The 23,879-nt window shown below is 40.0% G+C and overlaps 1 protein-coding gene across 5 annotated transcripts; it reads left to right on the top strand.

Moving 5' to 3' along the window:
- The first annotated feature begins 2,212 nt into the window (after positions 1 to 2,212).
- Positions 2,213 to 23,619, top strand: ASRGL1 (asparaginase and isoaspartyl peptidase 1). Of its 5 annotated transcripts, none has more exons than XM_021293514.2 (7): positions 2,213 to 2,388; positions 4,089 to 4,331; positions 8,880 to 9,022; positions 13,632 to 13,786; positions 17,975 to 18,093; positions 20,106 to 20,216; positions 22,850 to 23,619. In XM_021293514.2, the coding sequence occupies exons 2-7, from the start codon at positions 4,145 to 4,147 to the stop codon at positions 23,083 to 23,085; spliced, it is 951 nt and encodes a 316-aa protein (XP_021149189.1). In that variant the 5' UTR covers positions 2,213 to 2,388; positions 4,089 to 4,144; the 3' UTR covers positions 23,086 to 23,619. The 5 variants fall into 5 exon arrangements, with proteins under 5 accessions (XP_021149189.1, XP_064912321.1, XP_064912323.1 ...); XM_065056249.1 differs by having other exon boundaries at positions 2,239 to 2,399; XM_065056251.1 differs by lacking the exon at positions 2,213 to 2,388 and adding an exon at positions 2,481 to 2,811.
- The last annotated feature ends 260 nt before the right edge of the window (positions 23,620 to 23,879 follow it).

Here is a 23,879-nt window from a genome sequence, read left to right as displayed (position 1 = left end):
TCTCCATATGACAGCTCTGCCTAACATAAGATCCAAGTTTTCGAACTAGTATGGTGTTTCTGCATGCTTATGACACTTGCTCAAGCAGCCTTAGCCTTGATCCTGCATGCTCCTACAATCCAAGTAATAATATACAGAACACTGCTTTCTGTTCCACATCATGTTTTGAAGATTCATGGATAACAGACAAGTTTCTACATTAGCATTAACTCAAAAAAGAAAAAAAAATACTTATTACGTATATGCATTAAAAGAGTTACTTTTACAGTATATTTTAATTTGCTCATTCCTAGAATTAACTTTCAAGGAGATTCTAGGGGAATTCTTTCTCTAGAAGCAGGAGGGCCTGCCCTTAATTATACAGGTTCTGCAGGAAAATAGAAGGCACAATTATAGTTGGATATTAGTCATCTTAGATGCAGAGTAGACCTTACAATATCAGGCTATTCTCACACACACACATGGCAAGACTGCTTACTTCCCTGCTTCAGCTCTCTAATCCTTACTCACCTCTGGTAACACATTCCCACCTCTTTCAGGTATAGTACATTCAGCCTACAAGCAGGAAAGCAAAGCTCCGTGAGGCTGCACATGCAAAATAACTCATTTATTCTATGTATTTTTAAAATTTGCCTCTCTGGCAATTATAATATGCAAAGATCTCTTAAGAAAATTAGCAAGAATGAAATAAATAGCTTTCTACAGTAATTATTTAAAAGTTATCCTAACAGTTTACACAGCTTTAGGACAGATTCCTAATACACAATTCAATATGTCGATTTTTAAAAAATCTACATAAGTTATAAAATTAAAAATAATACTTTGCAGCAAGTTTTGAGAAGCTAAACAGCATTATTAAAGGAGCACAAAATGATTTGACTACAATGGCAAAGAGGGCTTAAGGCAGAAAACTGATGTAGAAACAGATTATTAGGTGCTGATCTCTGTGGTGATCAATGACAGAACCCGAGAGAATGGCAGGAAGATGTGCCAGGGAAGGTTTAGGTTGGACATTAGGAAAAGGTTCTTCACCCAGAGGGTTGTGGAGCACTGGAACGGGCTCCCCAGGGAGGTGTCACAGCCCCAAGTCTGACAGTGTTCAAGAAGAGACTGGACAATGCCCTCAGACACATGGTGTGAACTGTGGGGTTGTCCTGTGCAGGGGCAGGAGTTGGACTCAACAATCCTTGTGGGTCCCTTCCTACTCAGGACATTCTACGATTCTTTTCCAGGTCTACTAAGTGATGCTTGTTTTTTTTTGAATTGTAACATTATTAGACTAATATTAAAATTTCAGCTTGTTACTATTTAGTGTTCAGCTGTCCATGCAAAAAAAAATGAAATAATTCTTCTAAACTATTTAATCTAACTAACATCCGTTTCCTGTTTTGGTAATACCTCTGAGAGCAAGATAGATATTCCATAAAAACAAGTGATATTCTCAAATGATTCACATATGAAATTTAAATTCCTCTTTGTTAACCCACCAGTGACAATGAAAAACCATCCAGAGTAGTTTCTTTTAATTAAACCACAATAATTCATTTTAAACCAACCCCCAGGATCAAAACAGACGTAAGTCCTTGTCCTTTTGCACAGCCTTGTCACCTCAATTCCTTGCATGGCCAGAGCAAACTGGATTCACTGGTCACCCTGCAGCCTTGCCTAGAGCAAAAAAATGGAGAAAAAAAGAAGCAAAGAGGTAGCGAACTCAACAGGAATGGCCAAGGAAGAAGGCCAGATGCTTGCTGGGTAGAGTTCGTAAAAATGTTGAGAAATTTTCGTTTATATTTTTTAACACAAAGGTAAGGAACTTTGGAATTATTTTTTTAAAATTAAGTCTATTTTACCAATATTTTTCCTTTTCAGGAAGAGTCTTTTCTAGTAGGTCTTTTTATAGCAAACAACTGTTCACAGAATCACAGTATGTTAGGGATTGGAAGGGACCTCAAAAGATCATCTAGTCCAATCACCCTGCCCGAGCAGGAACACCTAGATGAGGCTACACAGAAAGGTTTTGAATGTCTCCAGAAAAGAAGACTCTACAACCTCCCTGGGCAGCCTGTTCCAGTGTCTGTCACCCTCACTGTGAAGAAGTTTCTTCTCGTATTTGAGTAGAACTTCCTGTGTTCCAGTTTGTTTGTCCCACCAGCAGTCTACAATTAAAAAAAAATAAAAATAATAATAAAAAGCAAGATTATTTGTTGCCTTTGCTGCCTATCTGGGCTAAGTGTGTCCACACACAGCTTGTCGTCCCCTGCTCCTCCCATAGGCCCTGCGGCTCCCTCCAGCCTCCCCGGGCAGCCCGAGCGCTGGGAACGGGAATAACCCGGCGGGAGCAGAGCAGCGGGAGCGGCGGGCAGCCGGGACGCGCCGCCGGGTTTCCATGTGGGTCAGAGGTGCCGTTTCTCTAGTTTAACGAGGGGAAGATGAGGCGGCGGTGGGTCGTGTCACACCGCAGCTCTCGCATCCCCCGCGCGGCGGCAGCAGGGCGGCCCCGGCGCCTCCGGGGGACTGTGCTGCCGGGGAACGCGCTCCCCACCTGCCTATAGCTCATGGGGGGAACGACGCCGAGAATGGCACAGCGCGGCAGCACCGCTGCCCGGGCCGGGCCGGGCCGGGCCGGGCCGGACCGTTCCCACTGCCCCTGAGGCAGCAGCGCCCGGCCCCTGCCCAGGCGGGTGGGGTGAGAAGGCAGCAGGCCGCCATCTTAACTGTGGGCATCGCTCAGCGCGGGTGGGGGCCGCCATGTCTGCTGAGGGCGGCGGAGCAGCGGCTCCGCCGGGAAAGGGCTGTCCGCCTGCCGCCGCGGTGCGTGTGCCGTGCGGCTGGGCCGGCCGGGACCGCTCCGGCACCGCCACGGGAGGGCGGCCAGGGTGCTGCGCTCGGCGGCCGCGGGTCGCTGCTGGGACGGGGCGATGCAGCTGGGCTCCAAGCCCGGGGTCCCGCTCCCCGCAGGGGCGGGTGAGGCTGAGCGAATGCGGGGGCCCAGGGCGGGCAGCGCGGTGGGGCGCGGGGCCGCATCAGGCCCGCCCCAGGCTGAGGCGCCGCCGCGCTGGCCGGCAGGCTTCCATACGCGGTTAGGGAAAGGCCGGACTGAGCTGTTCTGATCCGAACCACCTTCCTTGGCCCTCGCGGCGGGAAGAGCCTAGCTGCCGACTGAAATAAAAGCTTCAGGGGTCTCGCTAGCGGCATCCTGGGTGGGAACCGGGACGTTCCTGCCCCAGCCGGGGCTGTAACGCGCAGACAGTGCGGGCTGCGGGGCTGTGCTGCCCGCCTGGCCCGCGGCCCCGGGAGCAGGTGCTGCTCCCAGGGGCCGGGTGGTCCGGAGCCCCGGGAGCTGCGCCGGGACTGACCAATGGTCTGCGTGTAGGATGAGGAGATCGCTGCTCGGTTTTGTGCCTCACAGCCTCCAAAAATAGCTGGCCCTGAGAAACCGTTTTCAGGTGGAGCGTTTCCTCTGTGAGGTGTCCTAGATTTCGGTGGGAGAAGAGGCTGCTTCTCCTTTGCCTTTTCTGGAAGCAAAAAAGTGATTGCCATCACCAAAGGTGTATAGCAACGGGAGGCCGTGAGCAGTAACAAGACACTGTTGGCTGCCAGGTTTGCACGCCTTGTTTTCCTGCGCAAAGTACAAAGTTTTGCGAGAGATCAGAGGTTTGAACTTCAGGCAGTAGAGCTGGTTAAGCTGTGAACTCAGGCCGGGTCAGGCACTTTTTTGCTGTTTATATTGTATTAAAACAATGAGGCTGCTCATCTAACGTGAAGAGCAGTTAGCAGGATCAAGAGTCGCTCAGATGCTTTTTCCAGTGTAACTAGTAACGTTACCAGACAGGGTTTGTGACAAATCATAAGATCAGAGAGTAATTTAGGCTGGAAGGTGCCTCAAAGCAGGGCTGACTCAAAGTTGCACCAAGTTGCCTGGGGCCTCCTCCAGCCCTGACATGACATTAGGAGCTCCTGGGTGTGAGCACACAGCTTCCTGAAAGGTAAAATGGTTGCAGGGGAACTGACCATATCAGTTAACTAACCTCCAGGGCTCTCTCTGTGTAGAAGGGAGCAGATGATGAAGGCTTTTCTTTCCCAAACAGGCTGGTTACAAGTAACCTGTGTGCACAGCTGAAAGCCTTGAGAGGAATTTGGCAGGATGAAGCCTGTCATTGTGGTGCATGGTGGAGCTGGCCGAATCTTTAAAGAGCGAGAAGAGGGAAGTCGTGCTGGTGTTGTCAGAGCTGCGCTGCGAGGCTATGGTATCCTGAAACAGGGAGGCAGTGCCTTGGATGCAGTTGAGGAGGCGGTACGGTCAATGGAAGATGATCCTCACTTTAATGCAGGTAGTTTTTCAAGAACTGAGTTTAAAATCATCATGTATTTCAAGTGTTTTGCCTTGATGCTTCTGAAAATGCTGGCTTGCACTTTCTTTGAATTATGCACATTGCAGTGGAGTAAATACTAGTGTCACAAAATAGTTTATTTCTCTGTGTAATAAAATAGCATGGTATATACCATAGTTTCTTATGAGTCCACTTAGGCAGATGAGTTACTCTTTTCTCATTTCTTAGTGGTTTATACCTGCCATTTCATTCTTGCAGTGCCATATTACTTCTTGGAAAATCTTTTCCTGTTACTGTGTTGTGTATTCAGTTTTAAGACATGGGCTTCTTAACAGAGTATACATTTAGTTAGCGTTCATGTTTAAGACACTTGAATATAGCTTGCAGCAGTGTTTAAGCCTTAACACTTTACCTGTTGCTAGAGAAGTACAGTTCTTGGGGATGTGAGGTGTTTTTCTCTTAACTAATTCTTGCAATTAGTGTTTTTGTAAATAATATTACAGAAATAATGCAGTTATGGTATATGTATCATGAATTTATACAGTTAGGTTCATAACGGAATTTCCTATCAGTTAATGCTAATTAATGTTCATGTCAATAGTTGAATATTTTTCTGCTCTTCATATGACCTTAAATTTATTGTTTTGATGAATTTCAGTGAAAATGTTTCCCCCCTCCCACCAAGGTATGTCAGGAATAAATGTGGGAAGAAAGACCAGTCAGTGTTCACTGTTTTAGATAACATAGCGATTAGTTTTGTGCACATGTAGTTTGGAGAGATCCTTCTGTTCCTTGTCACCTTGCAATTGAGAGTGAGGGAGAGCTCTTATGTCATATGAAACTTTCACAGTGTTTTGTTACTGACTTGGGTTGATCATCTTGATTTTTAGAGGATTCAAGCTGAAATAATGAAGCAGACATAGAGATGTGGTGTGTACTATTATATAATTAACATCAGGGTGGCATTCTCATTTAACTTTTACTTTTCTTCACCTGTTCTCTAAATCAGTCACTAGCCTTTAGGACTTTGTTTTGCTCAGGTCAGTAAATCAGTCTCTATTTGGCCTTTGGCTCTCTTTATGCTTCTGAGTTATGTCTCAAAATATCTCTCTGGTGAGATAATTAAGATTTACTATTTTAAAAACACCAGCTACTTCAGGGCAGGAAGAAATCCTAATTCTTGAGAAGCATCTGAAGAATGTGCTGTCTGACATTAGGTGTCCAATATTAATGTGGGAGTAACTTCAATATAAATTTAAGCTTAAAGATTGTTACCTGTCTTAATCATTCCACGTAAATAGTTGCATACTTTCTTGGTTTCTTATATACTAGTTTTAATGGTCTGTGTTTAGATGGGAAATATATTTTAGTTCAGTGTGACTTTCAGTGATGAAAGCTTACTTTATAACGATCTGTTTAGGCTCATTTATTTCACTTGTACACAACAGTCTGAAGCATTTGCATCCTAAGTAGGATCACAATAGCTAGCCATATTCTGTCTTTTGCATGTAAGCTTTTTTTAACCTTTATGTGGAATCTTGTCACTAATACTGCTAGTTCTGAGCCGCGCTCTTTTGTAACATGCCATCATTGAACTGATACCGGTGAGCAGTGTATGCTCCTCTAAAAAATTGTATCATTTGAGGATAGGACCTTAGAGTCTACTGTATACAGTGACTGATACACAGTTATAACTTAACATTTTGCTTAATGTACAAAGTGCAGTATTGGTTTATGACACACTTTTTCATGGTCCAAGGTCACATTTATACTTACTGAAATATATGTTGAATTATTTTTTGTATAAAGGTGTTTACTTCAGTTTGTTCTAACAATATTAATACCTTGTTTGTATATTAAATGAGGATTTTTAAGCAAAATTTGCTTAAACTGGACTTGAGCCTTAAGCCCTTGTTGAAGTTTGACTACACTGATCCTAAGTGGCAAGTAGTCTGGTAATCACTTACAGACACATCTAATTGTGCTAACACTCATTAGATAGAGCTCCTAAAATGAGCTGGAATGGCAAAAATGAGCTGGAAGCTGTGTGAAGAGGGCCATGATTGGAGTGGCTGTTTAAAACTCACTATGTGGCATTTATCTTTGTAGAAGAAAAATCCATTTTAGTCTAATATTTTCTAGGAAAACACAGACATTGCTAAGAGACAACAATAAAGATTGTGAAGAATGGGCAAAATGATCGAGTTGTGTCCTTTTTTCAATTATAGGGTTTAGGTGTACTATGTGGATGTGTCTCAACATAGGCTTGGTGTAGGGACTGAGAAGCTGTATTGTTGTCTAAAACTACCATCTTAGTGACTTCTGCAGCATGTAATTTATAGTGAAGTCATCATGTTCTGCTTGTGATGGGGAAATGGCCATGGTAATATTTCCTTCATGGCATCTCTTTGATGATTAGAAGTGTTAACTAGCTTGATCTGAATACTCCAGATGTAAGAGCTGTCATTCCAGTGTAGTGCTCCTTGCACACTCTTTCCTCCTCAGCCTTTGCAGGATAATGTATAGATAGAGGGAACGGGAGTGCTGCTCTCAGCACCCCTACTCTGATTTGGCTGATGTCAAACATGTTCATTGTTTATGTCCCCTTTTCCCCTTGGATTTTCTGTCTTTTGTTGTCTCTCTCTTTTTTTTTCTCTGCTTTGGCTTCACAAGTGAGCTGAACTTTTTCTTCTGGTGCTGCTGCCAATGGATACTGTGGCCTCAGAGGCAGGTAGTCCCAACCCATCGTGCTGGAAGGCAAGTGAAAAGACAGTCTGTAACAAGGGAAAGAAGGATTTCTCCTACCTCAGATAACCTGAATTTTAGCATCCAGCCTTGCTGTGGTGCACAAGCTTTCAGGGTGATGAGTAGAATGAGGAAGGATGGCTGTACAGCTCTCTAAGGCAAGGGGGATGAATTGTTCTTAGAGGGCACCTATCTGCACTGACTGTAGAAGGAGATTTTTGTAGGAAGTTGCCTTTGACTACCAGATCTGTCTGAAAGTGTGTTGTGCTCCAGAAATTTTAGAAAATCCAAAGTTGTATCCCAGGAGAGATGTCTGGTAGACATAGTATTAATGCAGTGATGAAGGCGACTGGTAGAGCTTCCCCTGAAACTGTGTTTCTTGTCACTGATTCCTGAGCAAAGGGTACCCTAGTTCTAGTGGCAATTCGGTGATCATGGGCTGGAGGGCCTGCCTTGTCAAAGGAAGCTAGAAGAGGTTTATCTAAGAAAACAAGTCTTATTCCTTATAACAGCATAAAGGAGAAGCTGGGACACTGGTGTTAACACAGGTGGCATAATGCAGTTACCTGTAAGCTCCTTAGAGAAAGTGTAGTCTAGAAATTGCCACATTGGGAATGGTGCAGGGCTGAACTCTGGAATAGTTGATGCAGTTGGAGAGGGGCAAAAAATAATTTTTTGGAGGTGTGTCTGTGTGTGGTGGGGGGAGCTCTGGAGATTATAGGAGGATTACAGGATTTTGTTGCCTCTTGTAACAGGATTTAACTTCATATATTTAGGTCTGATGGAAGTGCTTTCTGATCTCCTTTAATGTTGGTTTAACAGAAATAATAAATACTTTTTTTGCTCTGTACAATGTTCAAGTCCTTCTACCTGAGCTACTGTGTAAGTCTGCCATATTTTTTGGTTTTGCTTTTTTTAACTTATTTTTAGGATTTGTATTCTCCATCCTTATTAGCAAGGCTTGTGCACTTGATGGCTTACAACTGATTATTCCCCTGTGATAGTTATTTGCTTTATTAAAGAAAAAAGCACCTCTTTGCATTGTCTCATTTTGTATCTCATTAATTTTCAATTAGGTTAGTGATAGCACTGATAATTATAGAACAAAATAACTACCCAACATTTTATTACTTGTTTTTTTGGGTTTTGGTGTTTGTTTGTTTGTGGTTTTGTTTGTTTGTTTGTTGCTTTTGTTTTGTTTGTTTTTCTTTCCTTTTTTTTTTTTTAGTTCCTTTGTCTACTGTTTTTATTTGGTAATGAAGAACTTGTGATTTGAAGCTTTTGCTACACTAGTGAATGGATGCTTTTATTCTCCATCTATTTTGGCAGTTTCTTGGAATACTATGTGATGTTAATCTGTTGACAGGATTGAACACTACACTATTTTGTTGGGTTCTTCTTTTGGAAGAACTGTAAAGGTAAAATAGTTTTATGTGCACTTGAAGTGATCTGGGGGATAAAGAATTCTGTTCATGATTGTTTGTCATTTTAACTTTTGTACCTAGTATATCATTTTGGATGGGATTGGAAGTGTGTTTTTCATCTTATAAAGATAAAACTCAATTTTAAAGTAGATGTACCCTGTGAGACTTCTCTTAATGGCTGGATTTTGTGACTATACTCAGCAATGTTTCTGCTTGTTTGTTTGTATTCAGGAGATACTTTCAATACGTCAGACAACAAACTGGGAAGGAGAAAGTTTGCTTGATGAGATACAATAATTCAATCACCTGATGGTTAGCTCTTAATGACTTTCTTCTTTTTCCCTTCCTCCTTGATTTGTGTGTGTGTGTGTGTCTTTAGGCTGTGGATCTGTTCTAAATGAAAAAGGTGAAGTAGAAATGGATGCCATTATCATGGATGGAAAAAATTTAGACTCTGGAGCAGTATCTGCAGTTAAATGTATAGCAAACCCAATAAAACTTGCTCGACTTGTCATGGAAAAGGTATGCTGAATATGTACTTGAATATGAAGCATTTTTTCCTTTTAGAACTTCATTCAGTACATTGATACACCTCAATGATGATGTTTGTGTAGTGCTTTAAAGAAGGAAAGAAGAGAGAAATAGATGGTTGTATTTGGAAATTATGGTCATGATCATGGAGAACTTTTTTTTAAAGGGTTTTTGAGAGTTATTTATTGAAAATAACATTCTAAGGAAACAGAAGTTCTGCCGTGCAGTCAGAAGCTCAAGGAGAAATTGACCTATACGTGTCGATCACCTGTAGCTCCACAGTTGGTGTTCAGGATTTTAAGTTGTGGGGCTTTTGTTCACTTGTCCTTTGAAGAGATTTCCTGCTGTCATTGAGTCTTCTGCTTGATCTTGCAATATTAAAGTTGGATAATGTACTGTTGAGTTTGCAATGACATAGAACTTAATTAAATGACCCAGTAACATACTTGACCGTGTGACACAGTATTTTGTTGTTGGCCTTCTCCACTGTGACCTAGTCAGATGGTAGCCCTCGTGCAAAGTCGTGGTCTTCCAGCAGTAAAATATTACATTAGCACTATGTGATGGTGACAGATTTTCCAAGAGAATCAAATTTATAAGGGCAGCAACATGATTATTACTTGACCTTCTATGTAAAATCAATCCCACCTTACTCCACTAAGAAGTCCTTCTGATGTCTGTCACAGCAGATGTCTCATTTTTCATAAATGGTTCAACTGCTGTGGTTCAGGATGGAATAGGTCATTTGTGTGATATGTGCATCCATTTTATAATTACTAGACTGTGACAGTGATCGAAAAGTTTGTACTGTCTTTGGAGTTTGTTTTCCAACCTGCTAGTGCAGCTTCATCATTGTTGAAAAGAGTTAACATTTGCAAAACTACTTATTAAAATATGGGATTTATATTTCTTTAACCTTTCAAAGTGACTTCTCAGGAAACAAAGCCTCTTCTGGTGTCTATAAAGGTAATTGAAATGTAATTTGTCCTTAACAGCCTCCAAAGAAGATAGGCATTATTTTTGCCCTTAACTGGAGGATGTTCTGCTTTTAAAATCAGAACTTTTCACTAAAATACTTTTAAAAATGTGTATCCACTAGAAAACAATGTTAAAACTTGTGATGAATCAGCTTTTTGTTCTTTCATGTGTGGTTTATGCTGTCATGTAACTAGAACAAATAAGTATAGCTGGTAGACAGCTTTGCAAGACCATCTGCTTTATCTGTCTTGTCTGTTATAAGGTCTTTCTTGTCATTGTGTGGTGCTTCTGGGGTTCAGAAATACTGAGGCTCATTTTGAAATGAAACAATAAAATTCAACTGTACAGGATCAAGTATAATGGTATAGCTCTAAACCCATTATGGTAAAGTGTATTACTCTGCTCAGATACAAAAAAAAAAAGTCTGTGTAGATGACAAAGTACAAATGTAAATGTTAGCCTAAATTGCTTGATATGGCTTGAGGTGAGTTTCTGCTGTTTCTCCAGGTGGAATACCAACTGATGTTACTCTTCTGTTAATCTTGGATAGGAATTTTGGGACACCAGCCCAATCCATTTCACAGTACTTTTCAGAGCGTATTTTGTTTTGGTTTACTGTGCATAATTAAGAATATCTTGAACTCTCTGACCCATGGATAATAAGACTAGTTTTCCTGGGGTTTCCCAGTGGTTTTGAGATGCCTCACTGCCTTAAGGAATTTTGAAACATGTAGCTCCCAAAACCAGGCAAACAAATAAAGCAAAAAACCACTTCCCACCCGTTTGTAGTTTTCTGTATTTCCATTCCTATTATGGAACAATATGGGCTCCATCTGGTGGCCAGAATAGCTCTTCTAGATTGTTGTTGGGCACATTTATCCTGTGTGCTGTTTCCTTCTCACTGGGCTCAAACTTGTCCAAATTCACGGGGTAGAAGAAAGGAGGGAACCAGAATAATTTCCATTTGTGATTTAATACGCTGTTGAACACGGCAACCTCTAGAGATGGAAAGCTTTTAGTACGTTAACTAATTAATTCAACAAATCCTTGAGAAAGCATTTAAATCACAGGCGAATTATTCCTGTTTGTATTGAACAAAAATAGAATGATACACTGAAATGAGGGGTTTTTTTGGTTGGTGGTTTGTTTGGTTTTTTTGTGTGTTTGTTTCTTGGTTTTTAATGGGACATGTAATCCCCCTCAGCTCCAACACTTCATTAGATAGGTATCTTGTGAAAATTAGAATGCTGATTCACTGGTATACATGAGCTGTGTGTATATTTTCCCTTTCTATATCCTCCAACTTTTTACATTAGGCACAGGAGGATTTAGCTGAGAATACAGGCTTCTCAAGGCAAAGGTGCAAATTTTTGCTGTGCTCTGTGCACTGCCAAGCTTGTTAAATGAAGAACAGTGATGGTCTGAATTTCAGTCCAGCTGCAGAAATTTGAGGGATTTTCTCTTTTTCCCATGAAATTAACTAAACTTGCCAACATTTGTTGTTTATTAGTAAGATTTCTGGAACCATTTATTCATTTATTTTGTCCTTTGGATTATTTTGTATTAAATAAATGTGTCCCAGATAAATTAGGCACTTGAGAAAGTCAGCAAACGTATTAATGAAACTGTAGAAGGATGACACAAAAACGTGCTTTTGGGTTGTTTGGCAATGTTCTAGCAGGTCTTTTGATCAACAAGGTATATTGAAGAGAAAAACAAATCAAGTTCTGCTTCAGAACCTTACCATAAAAAACAAAACATCACAAGACTGTAATAGAAGTTTATTCTTCTATATTGCAAGTATTGTTTGTGCAGCTCAGGAAGGTGGGTATGTTATGAGAATCTGCATACGGGAGGGAACATTTTTCAAAAAGTTTTAAGAAATAACTTCCATTTTTTACAATAAAACTTGAGGGGTTTTTTTAAGCTTATTTAACAGATGATTTAGGGGTTTAATTGCTGAAGAAAGTAAGTGATGGAGGGCACAGCCTTCATCTTAAGGATAAAGCCAAAAGAAAAGTTCAATGCATTCCCTAAGAATAAAGCAAACACCAAAAAAAAACCCAAACAACAAAAAACCCCACCAAAACCAATTTGGATGGTGTGCTTGTGGTGGTTTAGAGGCAGAGGGGGGCAGTATCGCACAAAGAAGTGACTTTCTAAGTCAGAGGAACAGAGGCAGGTCTTTTATTGTCTGGTGCCCGCACTTGGCATGTGAGGTTATTGCCCCCTCTCACAGATGCAGAGGGCTCTTCCTTGAAACCCTCACTCTTGTTCCCTAAGCCTGTACTCTTGGGAACTGAGGACTTAATTTATCAATAGAAGGACATCTAAATTCTCAGAAATGTTTGATGTCAGGGCCACCACATGCATGAATGACTGTTCGGGAATGTTTCTGAAGTGTAGTCGCGTTTCCTGCTTGTGCAACCATCTGAAGGGGTCAGAGCAGAGGCTCTAATAGGCTGGAGCAGAGCTCAGTGTCTGTGGTTTGGGAAGAGGTTCAGCTCAAATCCTTCAAAACAATACAGTGCTCTGGGTTGGTGTTGGTGGTGATGGCTTGTCATTGCTTTAGAAATCAACAGGAGCTGATGGTTTGCAGCGTCTTAAAGCCTGAAACTTTGAGACCGCAAATGTCCTGCGGAATGCAGCATGACACAGTAATACCCAATTTCTGGCATCCTCACTTCAGGCTGAGAGTAGAGTAGGTGTCGCTGCGGTCTCCTGCTTGGCTCTACAGGCTTGCTGCCTCCAGCATCGCCTGGTTCAATGTTTTGGACCTCTGCTTTTTCGTACTTGTGTGCTGTGCTGCTGCATGGATGTAAAAGCTCGTTTGAAGTTAGCTGCTGTGCTCTGAAATGACTCCATGCCATATAGTCAGACCACTGCTCCTCCAGAACCTTACTGGACAGTAATAAGCAATTAACAGCTCTGTAGTGGTCCAAGAAGTTGGTGTTTATTTTTGGACACAGATTTCTCTAAAATACGAATTTTCTAAAATAGGAATTAACCAAGTTGTACAGACTTCGAAGCATGGAATTAACTAAGGTTGTTGGCTTAAATCTGGTCCAGGTGCTTGCTAAATAAAGGAATCAAAACAGAGCTTGTCCAAATGTTAGAAGAAAGCAAACATTTTTTTGTCAAACCTGTGAGAACAATATTCTGTACTTAAATTTGAAAATCTGGGTCTATATGAGTAGCAGCTGGTTGAAGGAAGTATTTAGAATAAAATGGTTCAGCTGATATTAAGAAACACCTTACTGTATGATGTTTACATTTATTTACATTACAAAGTAGTGATTGGTGATTGGAAACAGTACAGAGGAGTTTCATGCTTATTAGCAAAAGCAAATGTACCTATTTTTCTTTTCCCATTACAATAAGTATTAAATAGATAAATGCAATTCTTTGATACTGATGGTGAAAGTTTGTATCTGTGCTTTGGAGAGCTGAAAATCTTTTGAGCTAGTTGAAGAGAATATAGGTATAGAAATCTAAACAGTTTGAAACAAAATTTGGATTTTTTTTTTTTTTTGTGGCTACTTCTAAAAACAAAGAGTGATTATACAAAACTGCTCTGTACAAAGCAAAGTAAGAATTGTCAATTAATCTCTTTCTTCTGTAGACGAAGCACATGCTGCTGAGTGACCATGGTGCACACCTGTTTGCTCAGGCCATGGGTGTTCCTGAGATTCCAGGGGAGAAACTCATAACTGAGAGATCCCGGGAGAGATGGAAGAAGAACCTTGAACCAGATTCCAACCCTGAAGAGTTTCAGAAGTAGGGTTTTTGTAAAATATTTTTTCTTTTTAAATTCAGGTAATTTAATTTGTGCTGTCAGTTAAAAAAAAAAAAAAAGCACCAAAGCTTGATGGCCTGTGTTCAGACTCCAGACTACCTCAGTTGCGAGTGTTACATGGTTTGATACAGTTTTCAGAGTGTCTTCTCCATGGAAGTAATGAAAAATCAAGCTTTTAATGACTGGAACAGACTTGAACAAACTTGTTGATGCTTAAGAAGGATGTTGGTGACTTTGACATAGGGTAGGTTTTGTGGCATTAATGGAGGACGAAATTAAGACTTGATATTGCTCTTAAAATCACCAGGTAGAGAAGTGCATAGAGTTAACAAACAGCAGGTAACACTTTATATAGCTCTTTTCTGTGGAGGAACTATGATTTTAGAAAATGTCCAGTCCACATTTTAAAACAAGTCCATAAAAAAAAAAAGCTGAATTTGGTTAAGGAGATGATCAGATTTGTCTTTGAACTGGATTAGGCAGTTAAACAACATCAGATTTTGACCAGTAACTCCTCCTGAGTGCTGGTTGTGGCTGTTGATTATGTAGATATGAATGAAAAAATAGACCAAGTTCATTGTAGTGGTGGGTGTGAAAAGAGATGCTACTGGATGGAATTGCACAACAGCAAAATTAAAGTCACTTGAAAAATAAGCAAGTTTCATATGAAGTACAGAGGAAGGTGTGGTGAATGAGAAAGGAAGGAAAATCATCAGGTGTCAGATATGTTTTTTATGCCTGTGAGGCAGGCATAAATACTAAATTGTTTTGAGTTTTTATTTGTATGTCAGTGGTTGTGGCATAGGAAAATACTTTGATGTTTTATAAATGCTGTATTACATGTTCGTCTGTTCTGTGAAACAGCAGTAATGAAAGAAGCAGAGCTGAAGAATTTGTAGATCAAAAGGAGGAAATTTATTCCGTGGACACATTAATTAAAGCCCATTAAATAAGCCCATAAAATACAAGCTATATGTTACTTTCACGAAGTTGCTAGAAAGAAAAACAAATTTGTGAGACAAGTGTAAATACACTCTTGCAAACAAAGTGACGTTGTTCCTTGACCATGGTGTCTTAGTCGCAGTTCATCTTGTATCCAACAGAAGTTTTCTTTTGATCCATGGTCTATCCAAGGACTATGTGGTATTATGATTCATTACAAAGAATGTTGAGGATGGTGTAGCCCCTTACTGCTACTTGGTCTCCTGAATATATAAGTTGGAATGGCATGGCATCCGGGTCTCAATTCATTCTTTATAACTGGGGTTTTGTTTGTTTGTTTTTCTTTTGTTTTGTTTGTTGGGTTTTGTTTGTTTGAGTTTGTTTAATAACACTGTTAAGAAAATGGTGAAACTGAAGATACCTGTTCTGGAAAATCTGATAAAAGAAGGCTTATGTATTTCTGAAGTGCTCAAGACTTTTTCTTATCTTAGCCACACTGTTCTTTTTCTGACAACTGGTGGACAAAACATCAGCACAAATTCACAAAGTTGAAAATCAGTCTGTTTTTAATGCAAGCCCATTTGTTCCTGTATCACGTGTGGAATGTTCTTTTACCGTGTTAGGTCCACAGTGATTATACAGAAACTTGCCTGAGGCAAATAGGCAGAAGGTGAAGCAGTATTAGTCAGAGGCAACATCATACCAGGTCATACTGGGAATCTGGAGGTTGGTGTGTACTTTGCCACCAGTCCTCTGGTGCTAACAGTGTTGGAAACCTTGGGGGCTCAAAGCTTTCCAAGCAAAGTTTGGTGTTTCCAGAAGAGAGACCTTTCTCTTCTGCTGGTTAGGAGCTTGCATTCATCTATGTTAAAAACCGGTGATTCCATTGCATGTACATCACAGCATCTTGTGCACCGTTCGCTGAGAATATGGAGTGGTTTGTTTTATTTTCAGTCGCTCACTCCAAAGATTCTGACCAGTTGAGAATTACTAGAGACTGTTTGAGAACCCCACAGAAAGGGAGTTGAGTCTGGCCTTAAGGTAGAACATGGGCTACTAGTCCCTCTGTGAATCATAGCACAAGAGTAACTCCTGGAGGTATTAAATAAAAGGACCCTGACAGCACTTGACGGAAAACCCTACTTCTGATGCAGTGCAAAGAGACAAAATAGCAGATACTTCATTGGTTAAATGGGCATAGAATAAGTGCATATAATTTCATGGGTACTGGACAGTGAAAGATTTAAACAAAAGGGAATGAACAAATCCAAGTGATCCTTTCTGTATCGCAGTATATGCAGTACATAATAATTATCGATTGAAAAAAATCATTATTACTAATAGTATCCTCTGATATACTACAGGTACTCTGGGATTCTTACTACTATCACTAAGTAATGATAGGTAATTATAATATGATATCTGTACTTACACAGTTTTGCCTGCCTTAGCAATGTTTCTGAGTTGATTAGCTGTGCGACAGATTGTTTCTATCTTCTTTGCCTTTGTTCTGAAGATGAACAAACATGATACTGAAGCAATAAAAATGTTTGAAGGGACAGAAAGAAATTGTGTAGTTGTCTGTTTGCTCTGCAGCAGATGAGGTATGTCGGACACATGCTTTTTGTTATTTATCACTCATTGAGCTCTTGTACCTGAGCCGTAGCTGCTGCGTGTGTGACCTGTGTACTTTCATTGTTCTCACAGTTGCTTAAGGTAAATATAAACCTAGGAAAATGTACATTTGGATGCACCTTTCTTAACTTCTCAGAAGCATCTAACTCTGGTTGGTTGAAGGTACAATGCGAGTGTGCAAGGAAGTATTGAATTTACTAATACTCTTCAGCAAACCATTTGTAACAGATGGATGGGTGGGAAGCCCATCTGCACCATCATATCAGTTTGAGATGAGGTCTGTCTCCACATAAATGTCAGAGCAGTTTGTAAGGCCTGTGATTCATCAGTCAACTTCGAATTGCTGTGAATGAAGTGTAGGGACTGACAGTATGATATATTCTGTAAGCAGGAGGGAACAGGAAGTTGGTTCTCTGAGAAGTCGACTGTGGGTTTCATGGTACACGAAGACTTTATCTGATGTAATTAGCTTAGATTTTGGGAGTGTCATAGACCCTCACCAGTGCCCAGGCAACTTCCAAAGGTATTCCTCTTCCAGTCACCTGTTGGGCAGTTTCTTCAAGGATTATTAGAAATTCTTTTCCTGTGTGGAGAGATGTAGATTTTTCTCGCACACATCTCCTAGCCAGATACTGGTTTTTGTTCCTACATGACTTGCCAAAATTGGAGTATGTGGACAGTCAAATTGTTGTTTCTCAGTAATGTCTTGCTGCTCAGTGCAGCAACTGTTACAGTAAGTTACAATACCTTTTTTCTCTGAGTATGAATACATATGTATATTTTAAGGAGCCTATTATGTATGACTTTTCTGTGCTGAAGAAATAAAGCAGCAGTTGAGACTTATGTTTTCTTCAGTGCGTAACGTTTTTTAAGCTGCTGTGTGGTTTAAACAGATTCTACTGGCCAAGTGATTTAAACCTCAAGATTGCTTAGCTACAGAGTACAAAGACAAAAATATGTATTAATGATGCATTGTGAACAATACTAGTTGAAAGGCACATAAATAACCTTTTTTTTGTGGCTTTCAAGCATTTAGGGGAATAAGGAAGAGGAAAGAGGAGGAACAGGAAGGAAATGATTCAGTGCATTCATAACATGACTCGCCTTTTCTGTATTCACTTGTTTACATGCATTGTCATTAATAATTCCGGTTTACCTCCCATCGAGACAGTGGAGACAATTCTTGCATTTTTGAGTTGCTGTTTAGGGGAAAGTTGTGTGTTGGGTGTGTCACAGCCAAAAAAACTACTGCAGACCTATGATGGCTAGAAATATTTCTCCCCTGTGTGGTTTTGTTTTGTGGGTTTTCTTCCTCCCGAATTCAAATTTTCCATGCTAGGAATGTAAAGAACTCATGGGGGGGGGGGGGGGGGGGGAGTTAACATTCTCTATTCTATTAAATATAAAGCTGTGAGAATTGTTGCTTATTGCTTGTTATTTTTGTAACAACAAGCATGGTAATAAATAGCTTTATGATGAGCAGTAATTTTTTTGCAGTCATCTCTTTTAAAGCTACCTGGAAAATAAATGCAACATGCTTTGGCAGGTATGCTTTAATTCTACCTAATTTTGTGAACTGTTTTTCTTGGCAGAGACCTTGGAACAGTCGGTGCTGTTGCTATAGACAGTGAAGGAAATGTAGCTTGTGCAACATCCACTGGAGGACTCTCTAATAAACTGGTTGGCCGTGTTGGTGACACAGCATGCATAGGTATGAGGTGTGGGGTCTTGCCTCTCAAAAAGAAAGATGCATCACGCACATGTGAAATGAAACATAAGTACTGGACATCTGAAATGGAGGTCTAACATTCAAATTTATCAAAACTCAAGCTCCTTAACAGAACATGGAGATTGCAAATAGGAAGTAGGAGTAGAGGTGTGGTACTGTCATCATCATCCAACACTTTTCTGTCTGAAAAATGGGGACTGGTGTTTGTTGTTTCTGTCCTATCCCGGATGTTAAGTTGTTTGGGTGTTTTTGGTTGGTTGGTGGTTTCTTTTTTGTGTGTGTGTTTTTTGGTTTTGTTTTGTTTGTTTGGGGTGGTGTTGTTGTTGGTTGGTTGTCTTCTGTCTCTGTGTTTGTGGGTTTTTTGTTTGTTTTTGTTTTTTCTGTGTTTCCTTGCATTCACTCTAATAAAGCTCTCCTTTTGTACATCCATGCTTACAGCCGAATCAAAAAATGTAGCGTGATCCATACTAAGATGCTTTTTTCTTGATACTTAAGGAAAGTGGTGTAATTGTAATTACTGTTTGCTATATGAGTGAGACAGAATTGTAAAATTACTGGCAGCTTTGAGTAAATTCCTGTTCTTAGAGAGCCCTGATAAGGCTGCCTCAGAGCCTCATAGATGCGGTGTGGAATAAAGGAAATATTTTAAGAGATCTATTATCCAAATATAAAGAGACACTTAAAATCCTTTCCCCAGACTTGTTCCTCTCACGGGACAGACTTGCCATTTGATTGCTTCAGGGTTCTACCATACAGTTGGGATTTAGAAAATAATTAGTAAAGCATGTTCCAAACTCAAGCAGTACTGCTTTTAGCAGTACATGATTATTACAAAACTAATACTAACTTTCTCTCACAGTCTAAGTTGCTAATATTTTGGTATCCTCTGCATGTTGACTATGATTTTCAGCTTCATTTCTGACTGCAGCCTTCTGACCATGAATACTCTTCTCTTGCATAGATCACATTCAGGGCTCCTATAGTATGGGACATAGGTCTGTGAAAGACAAGTGAAACTGGGCACTGGTGAGCGTATTGCTTGCAACTTTTGCTCTTACTAGACATCTGAAGGATTTGATATAGAAATACTAGCTGTTCCTTTAAATATTAGAGCCTTTTGAAAGCGGGCTTGGACAGACTGACTGTGGCAGTGTTTTTCCATGTGTAAATTACGGTCCAGTGAAACGATCTAATCTGATCAAGAAAGTACAGGAGGGTAGAAACTTTCATTGCTCTTCTGTGCCGCTTTCCCCTCCCCCAGTACCTTGTTTATAATGCTGTGGTATGCTCCTCCTCTGCTCCTGCGAAATATTTTCCTTAGGAGATGTGCTAGAAACTTGGGTGTTGAGCAAGCGGAAGCTTGGTGGAGAACAGGGTGTGGAATGTGCCAGCAAAACAAGGATGGGAGAGAAAAAAAAAAAGGGGATAGGGAGTGAGAGTTCAACAGAAGAAGCACTCTGCTTGTGGTGAGGACTTGCAAGATTCTTCAGGGGTGCTTTGTTATGCTTCACTAGAGTCTAGGCTCTTCAAATGTCGTATCTGCTTTTGCTCTTGTGGATTGGCACCCCTCAAAATTTGGTCAATTCACCAATGTGCTCATGAGATCTCCCTTCCTATCTTCTTAATCACTAATGTGTGACCTGGCATTCTGCATCCCATCGCTATCTTGCTGATCCTCAATATACTGTCCCTTGCCGTTCTGGAAGATATTTTTGTCCATACCTGTGAAGCGTTGCCCTGCTTCTGCTTCATGTACCACAAGCAGATCACTAGTCTTCTAGCTCATAACTTGGCAACTGACTTCATCCAGTTGTTGTTGATCTCTTTCATATATTTTACTTTTCAAACTGAGGCAGAAATGAGAAAGAAGTTACTGACACTTTGCTCCCAGAAGTGCCAGACCTTTAGGAATAAACGTTCCATACCTATTTTAAACAATGCAGAGCTTGTAAATTTTTTTATGGAATATTACCTTTTTTTTCCCTTCTGGAAAGGAAGTGGAGGTTATGCTGATAACTGTTCTGGTGCCACTTCAACCACAGGACATGGGGAGAGCATTATGAAAGTGGTCTTAGCCCGACTGATCCTCTATCACATGGAACAAGGTAAATTCCAAACTTCCTGTAAGCTCAAATAATGAGGAAACATTGCGTAATGACAAGTTTCAGTTTGTGTACTATCATCCTAGAACAGTTGGCAGAAGAGTTGCTCCCAGGGGTATGTGGTTGGGTCACCTCTCTGTAAAAAACAAAACGAAGTACTAAAGTATTTAAAACTCAAGTGGACAGAAGTATCTGTGCTGCTTGATGTTTAATCATGCATTGGACCAATGTACGTTGAAAGACATTATTGTCTACTTTGTCTAACTTAAGTTCTAATTAATAACCTTTTTCCCCAATTTTAAGCTAAATTTTTGTCAACAAAGAAATAGAAAACAAGTAAAAGCAAGATACTTTAAAGAAAGCAGTTGGGGAGTGCTAGAGGTGGATAATCAGAGCTGAAATAAGAAACCATAGAATATCTCCTTTCCAATAAACTGTAATGGTTTTTATTTTAACAGCACTGATTATAGCAACAGAAATGTTTTTAAGATGTTTTAACTGTGATTTAAATTTTTATTTTGTTTTGGAAAATATACCAAACTGACTGGGTGGGTATGTGGCAAACAGCTGACACAGTATGTCTTCTGTGACTGTAATATAATCTGACTGTGGCATGACCCTTTGGAGCTTTACCTTCGTGAGTTAGTCTGGCATCTAAACCCTTGATTATATTACAGCCTGTAAACATAGCCAGACAACATACTTGTATTCCATGCAGTTGAAGAACCATTAATATAGATATCACCATTATTTTTAGCAAGTCATAGCTTTTGGGCAGTACAGTATAACTGGCTTTAAGATCAACCAAACTGGAAGTAGCTGAAAAACTTTTGTTTACATTTTCCTTGGAGAAGCAGTAAGTAGAGGGACAAGTAACAGCTGAGAATATTTTTGTTATGCTTTTTAGAGCTGTTTGCATATAATCAGTGCATTTCTCTGTAAATCTCCTGGCTACTGTGATAGTTTCAGCATAAAATACAACCTACAGATTATTTCCCAAAGCTGTAACATGTTATGATCTGCCCTTACTCTCTATATTAAGTCCCCGGCCATTCAGTTTGTGAATGGTCTTCTAAACAGTACATATGTTTAAACCACTTTCTTTTCTGGCTTGAAGTTAACTGCATTGTAAAACCTGTGCATTGATGCAGTTGTCTGGCTTGTGATAAATCAGTATGAAAGGTAAATGAGGCTATTTTTTTTCTTTTAAGAGAAAATGAAACAAAGATAATGAATCCACATATGTGCATGTTTAATGGGTTTGCACTTGTTCACCCTGCCCGTGCTTGCTCTACCTTCAGTCATATGGCCCAGAAGTATAACTCAGCTGCCAGGAAAGTACGTCAGCAATAGACTTCCCCCCACCGCCCCTCGTTTCCATGAAGGCACTTGAAAACAAATCCTCAACTTATTAGAACTTTGAGTCCTTGAACAGCCAACTAAAGTTGCAGACTTTAGAACAACTATAGAGCTCTTTCATAATTCCATTCAATATTCAGGAATTCACATACTAAATATCTTCTTTTAGACCAATTCTGCAAAATTTACTTTCATATTTTAGGGGTGAATTGCTTTGCTAGTCTTTTAACAGCTGTTGGAATCTCTGTCTTATGGTGGCAGCTGTCGTCTTTTCGTAAAATCAAAGGGTGAAATACTGACCCTTTGAAGTCAGTGCCACTGACTTGAATAGTGACAGTGTCACCCGTAATGTCAGAGAAAGGAGCTTTATCCTGTCAGTCACCAGTGCTGAGAATAATTCTGTGTTGGTTTTGTTTGGTTTTAACTCAAAATGTGCAGAGAAGGCATGAAGGTCAGTTTTTGTTCCACAACTGAAGCTGCATAACATTACCAATGGTATATATCTTGGAACAATTAGGGTAAGCCAGCTGCATTGCTGAATATATATTCATACATATATATAGTGAACAAATATTCCCCAGCTGTTACAGGCCTGTGTGTATGATGTACACGTTAACTTTGATTTATTTATAAAATATTCCTGTTAATATGAATTAATTGTAATGAAAAGATAAAGTTGCTTTGCTGGTTTTTTCTCTGATATCTAGTACATCAAGTCCTTGCCTGATAACTTTCAGAAGTTTCAGGAAGAGTAATGCTGATGTTTGCTTTTTGATAAAATATGGCAATAGGAAATATGTGCTTTGAGATTCATTAGAGCCAGTGGGCTTGGAGCACAGATGATGAGTGAAATTTTGGATTGTTTTGATGTGGTTTGTTTGTTTTGTTTTGTTTCAAATTGTAAATGCTTTAGACCTAACTTGTGACAAACCTTTGATGGAAAGCTTGCAGAGTGGCATTTTTCCCTTCAAATGCTGGCATAAGAAATATATCTCAAACATAGAGTTCATGAGTTAATCTATATCAAGCACTGAAGCTGAATTACAATCTGAAGCTGTTTAAGACCTGCCTTTGTAGCAGCACCACACCATAGCAGCTATTAGCAACTGTCCAGAGCCTTCCTACAAACAGTTCCTTTGCTACACTGGGAATTTCTTGCTAATTTAGTTGAAGGAGGAATAGGATTTGGCTGGCTCCATGGGAGGAGTGAAACTTAAGGGAATTGAAAAACTGACTTCAGGACAGATACCATGAAGTTACCTTGTTCTTCTTTTCAGGATTGTCACCAGAGGTGGCTGCTGACACTGCATTGGACTACATGAAGACACGAGTTGGGGGCTTGGGGGGTGTCATTGTTGTTAACAGTTCAGGAGAGTGGGCAGCAAGGTTCTCCACCAAGCAGATGTCCTGGGCTACGGTAAAGGATGACCAGTTGCATTATGGGATTTATGCTGGGGAAAGGCACACAAAATCTGTTGATGAAGCACTTGCATCTGAAAGGGAGGGATTCTGAGAATGAAGAAAGGTGGACTAAGGAGGAATGAAGACGTCCAGTTTTTCTGGAGGATGATGACAGTTGATTTCATCTTTTCAAAAGATCTGTACTCTTGATTGGTTCACAGGCATTGCCACATTTACAGTCAAAATGAAACCTAGACATGGTTCTTCAGTGGTCATGGGTATATGTATAGCGTTTATTAATACCTTCAGGGAGTCAGGAGATCCTTCTATTCTAGATAAGAAAGATAATGGTTGGTAGGTTTCTTGGTTACAGACCAAAACAAAGTAGGCTACAATATTTCCAAGTATATGTGGACAGTTAATAGGAAGAATATTATTCACTTAATATCTGGGGTAGTAGTAAAGAAGGTCATGGTTTCAATAAATATCGCTAAACCAGCAATCCTTGCTAATCAAATACAAAGGTTATAGGCACCTTTTAAGTCTAAACATGTTACAGAGAGACAATGATTAACTGGAAAAATAATGATCTGAAATCAAGTGATAAAAGCAAGCTGTACTGAAATAAAATAAAATTGCCTCTTCAGCTTCTTGTGTGCCGTCTGAAATGTTTTCTGGTGAGGTTTTCTTTTTAAAAAAAATTTACGTTCTGCTTTATTTCTGAGACAGCTTCATCATTAAGATTTTGTATTTTTAAAAGAAAGAGCAAAATTTCTATTTTCTAACTTAACTATATTTTTTTCTTGTGTTTAAAACTGTGTAGTAGTTTTATGGATTTCAGCTGGTGACTAGATTTCCCCTGAGGACAGATTGTATGCTATAATTGCATGCCATTGTACTGTGGAA

The sequence above is a fragment of the Columba livia genome, chromosome 3, assembly GCF_036013475.1.
Source record: "Columba livia isolate bColLiv1 breed racing homer chromosome 3, bColLiv1.pat.W.v2, whole genome shotgun sequence".
In the NCBI taxonomy this organism is placed as follows: Eukaryota; Metazoa; Chordata; class Aves; order Columbiformes; family Columbidae; genus Columba; species Columba livia.
Note: the sequence above shows the minus strand (reverse complement) of the source record. Positions and strands in the feature narration are given on the sequence as shown.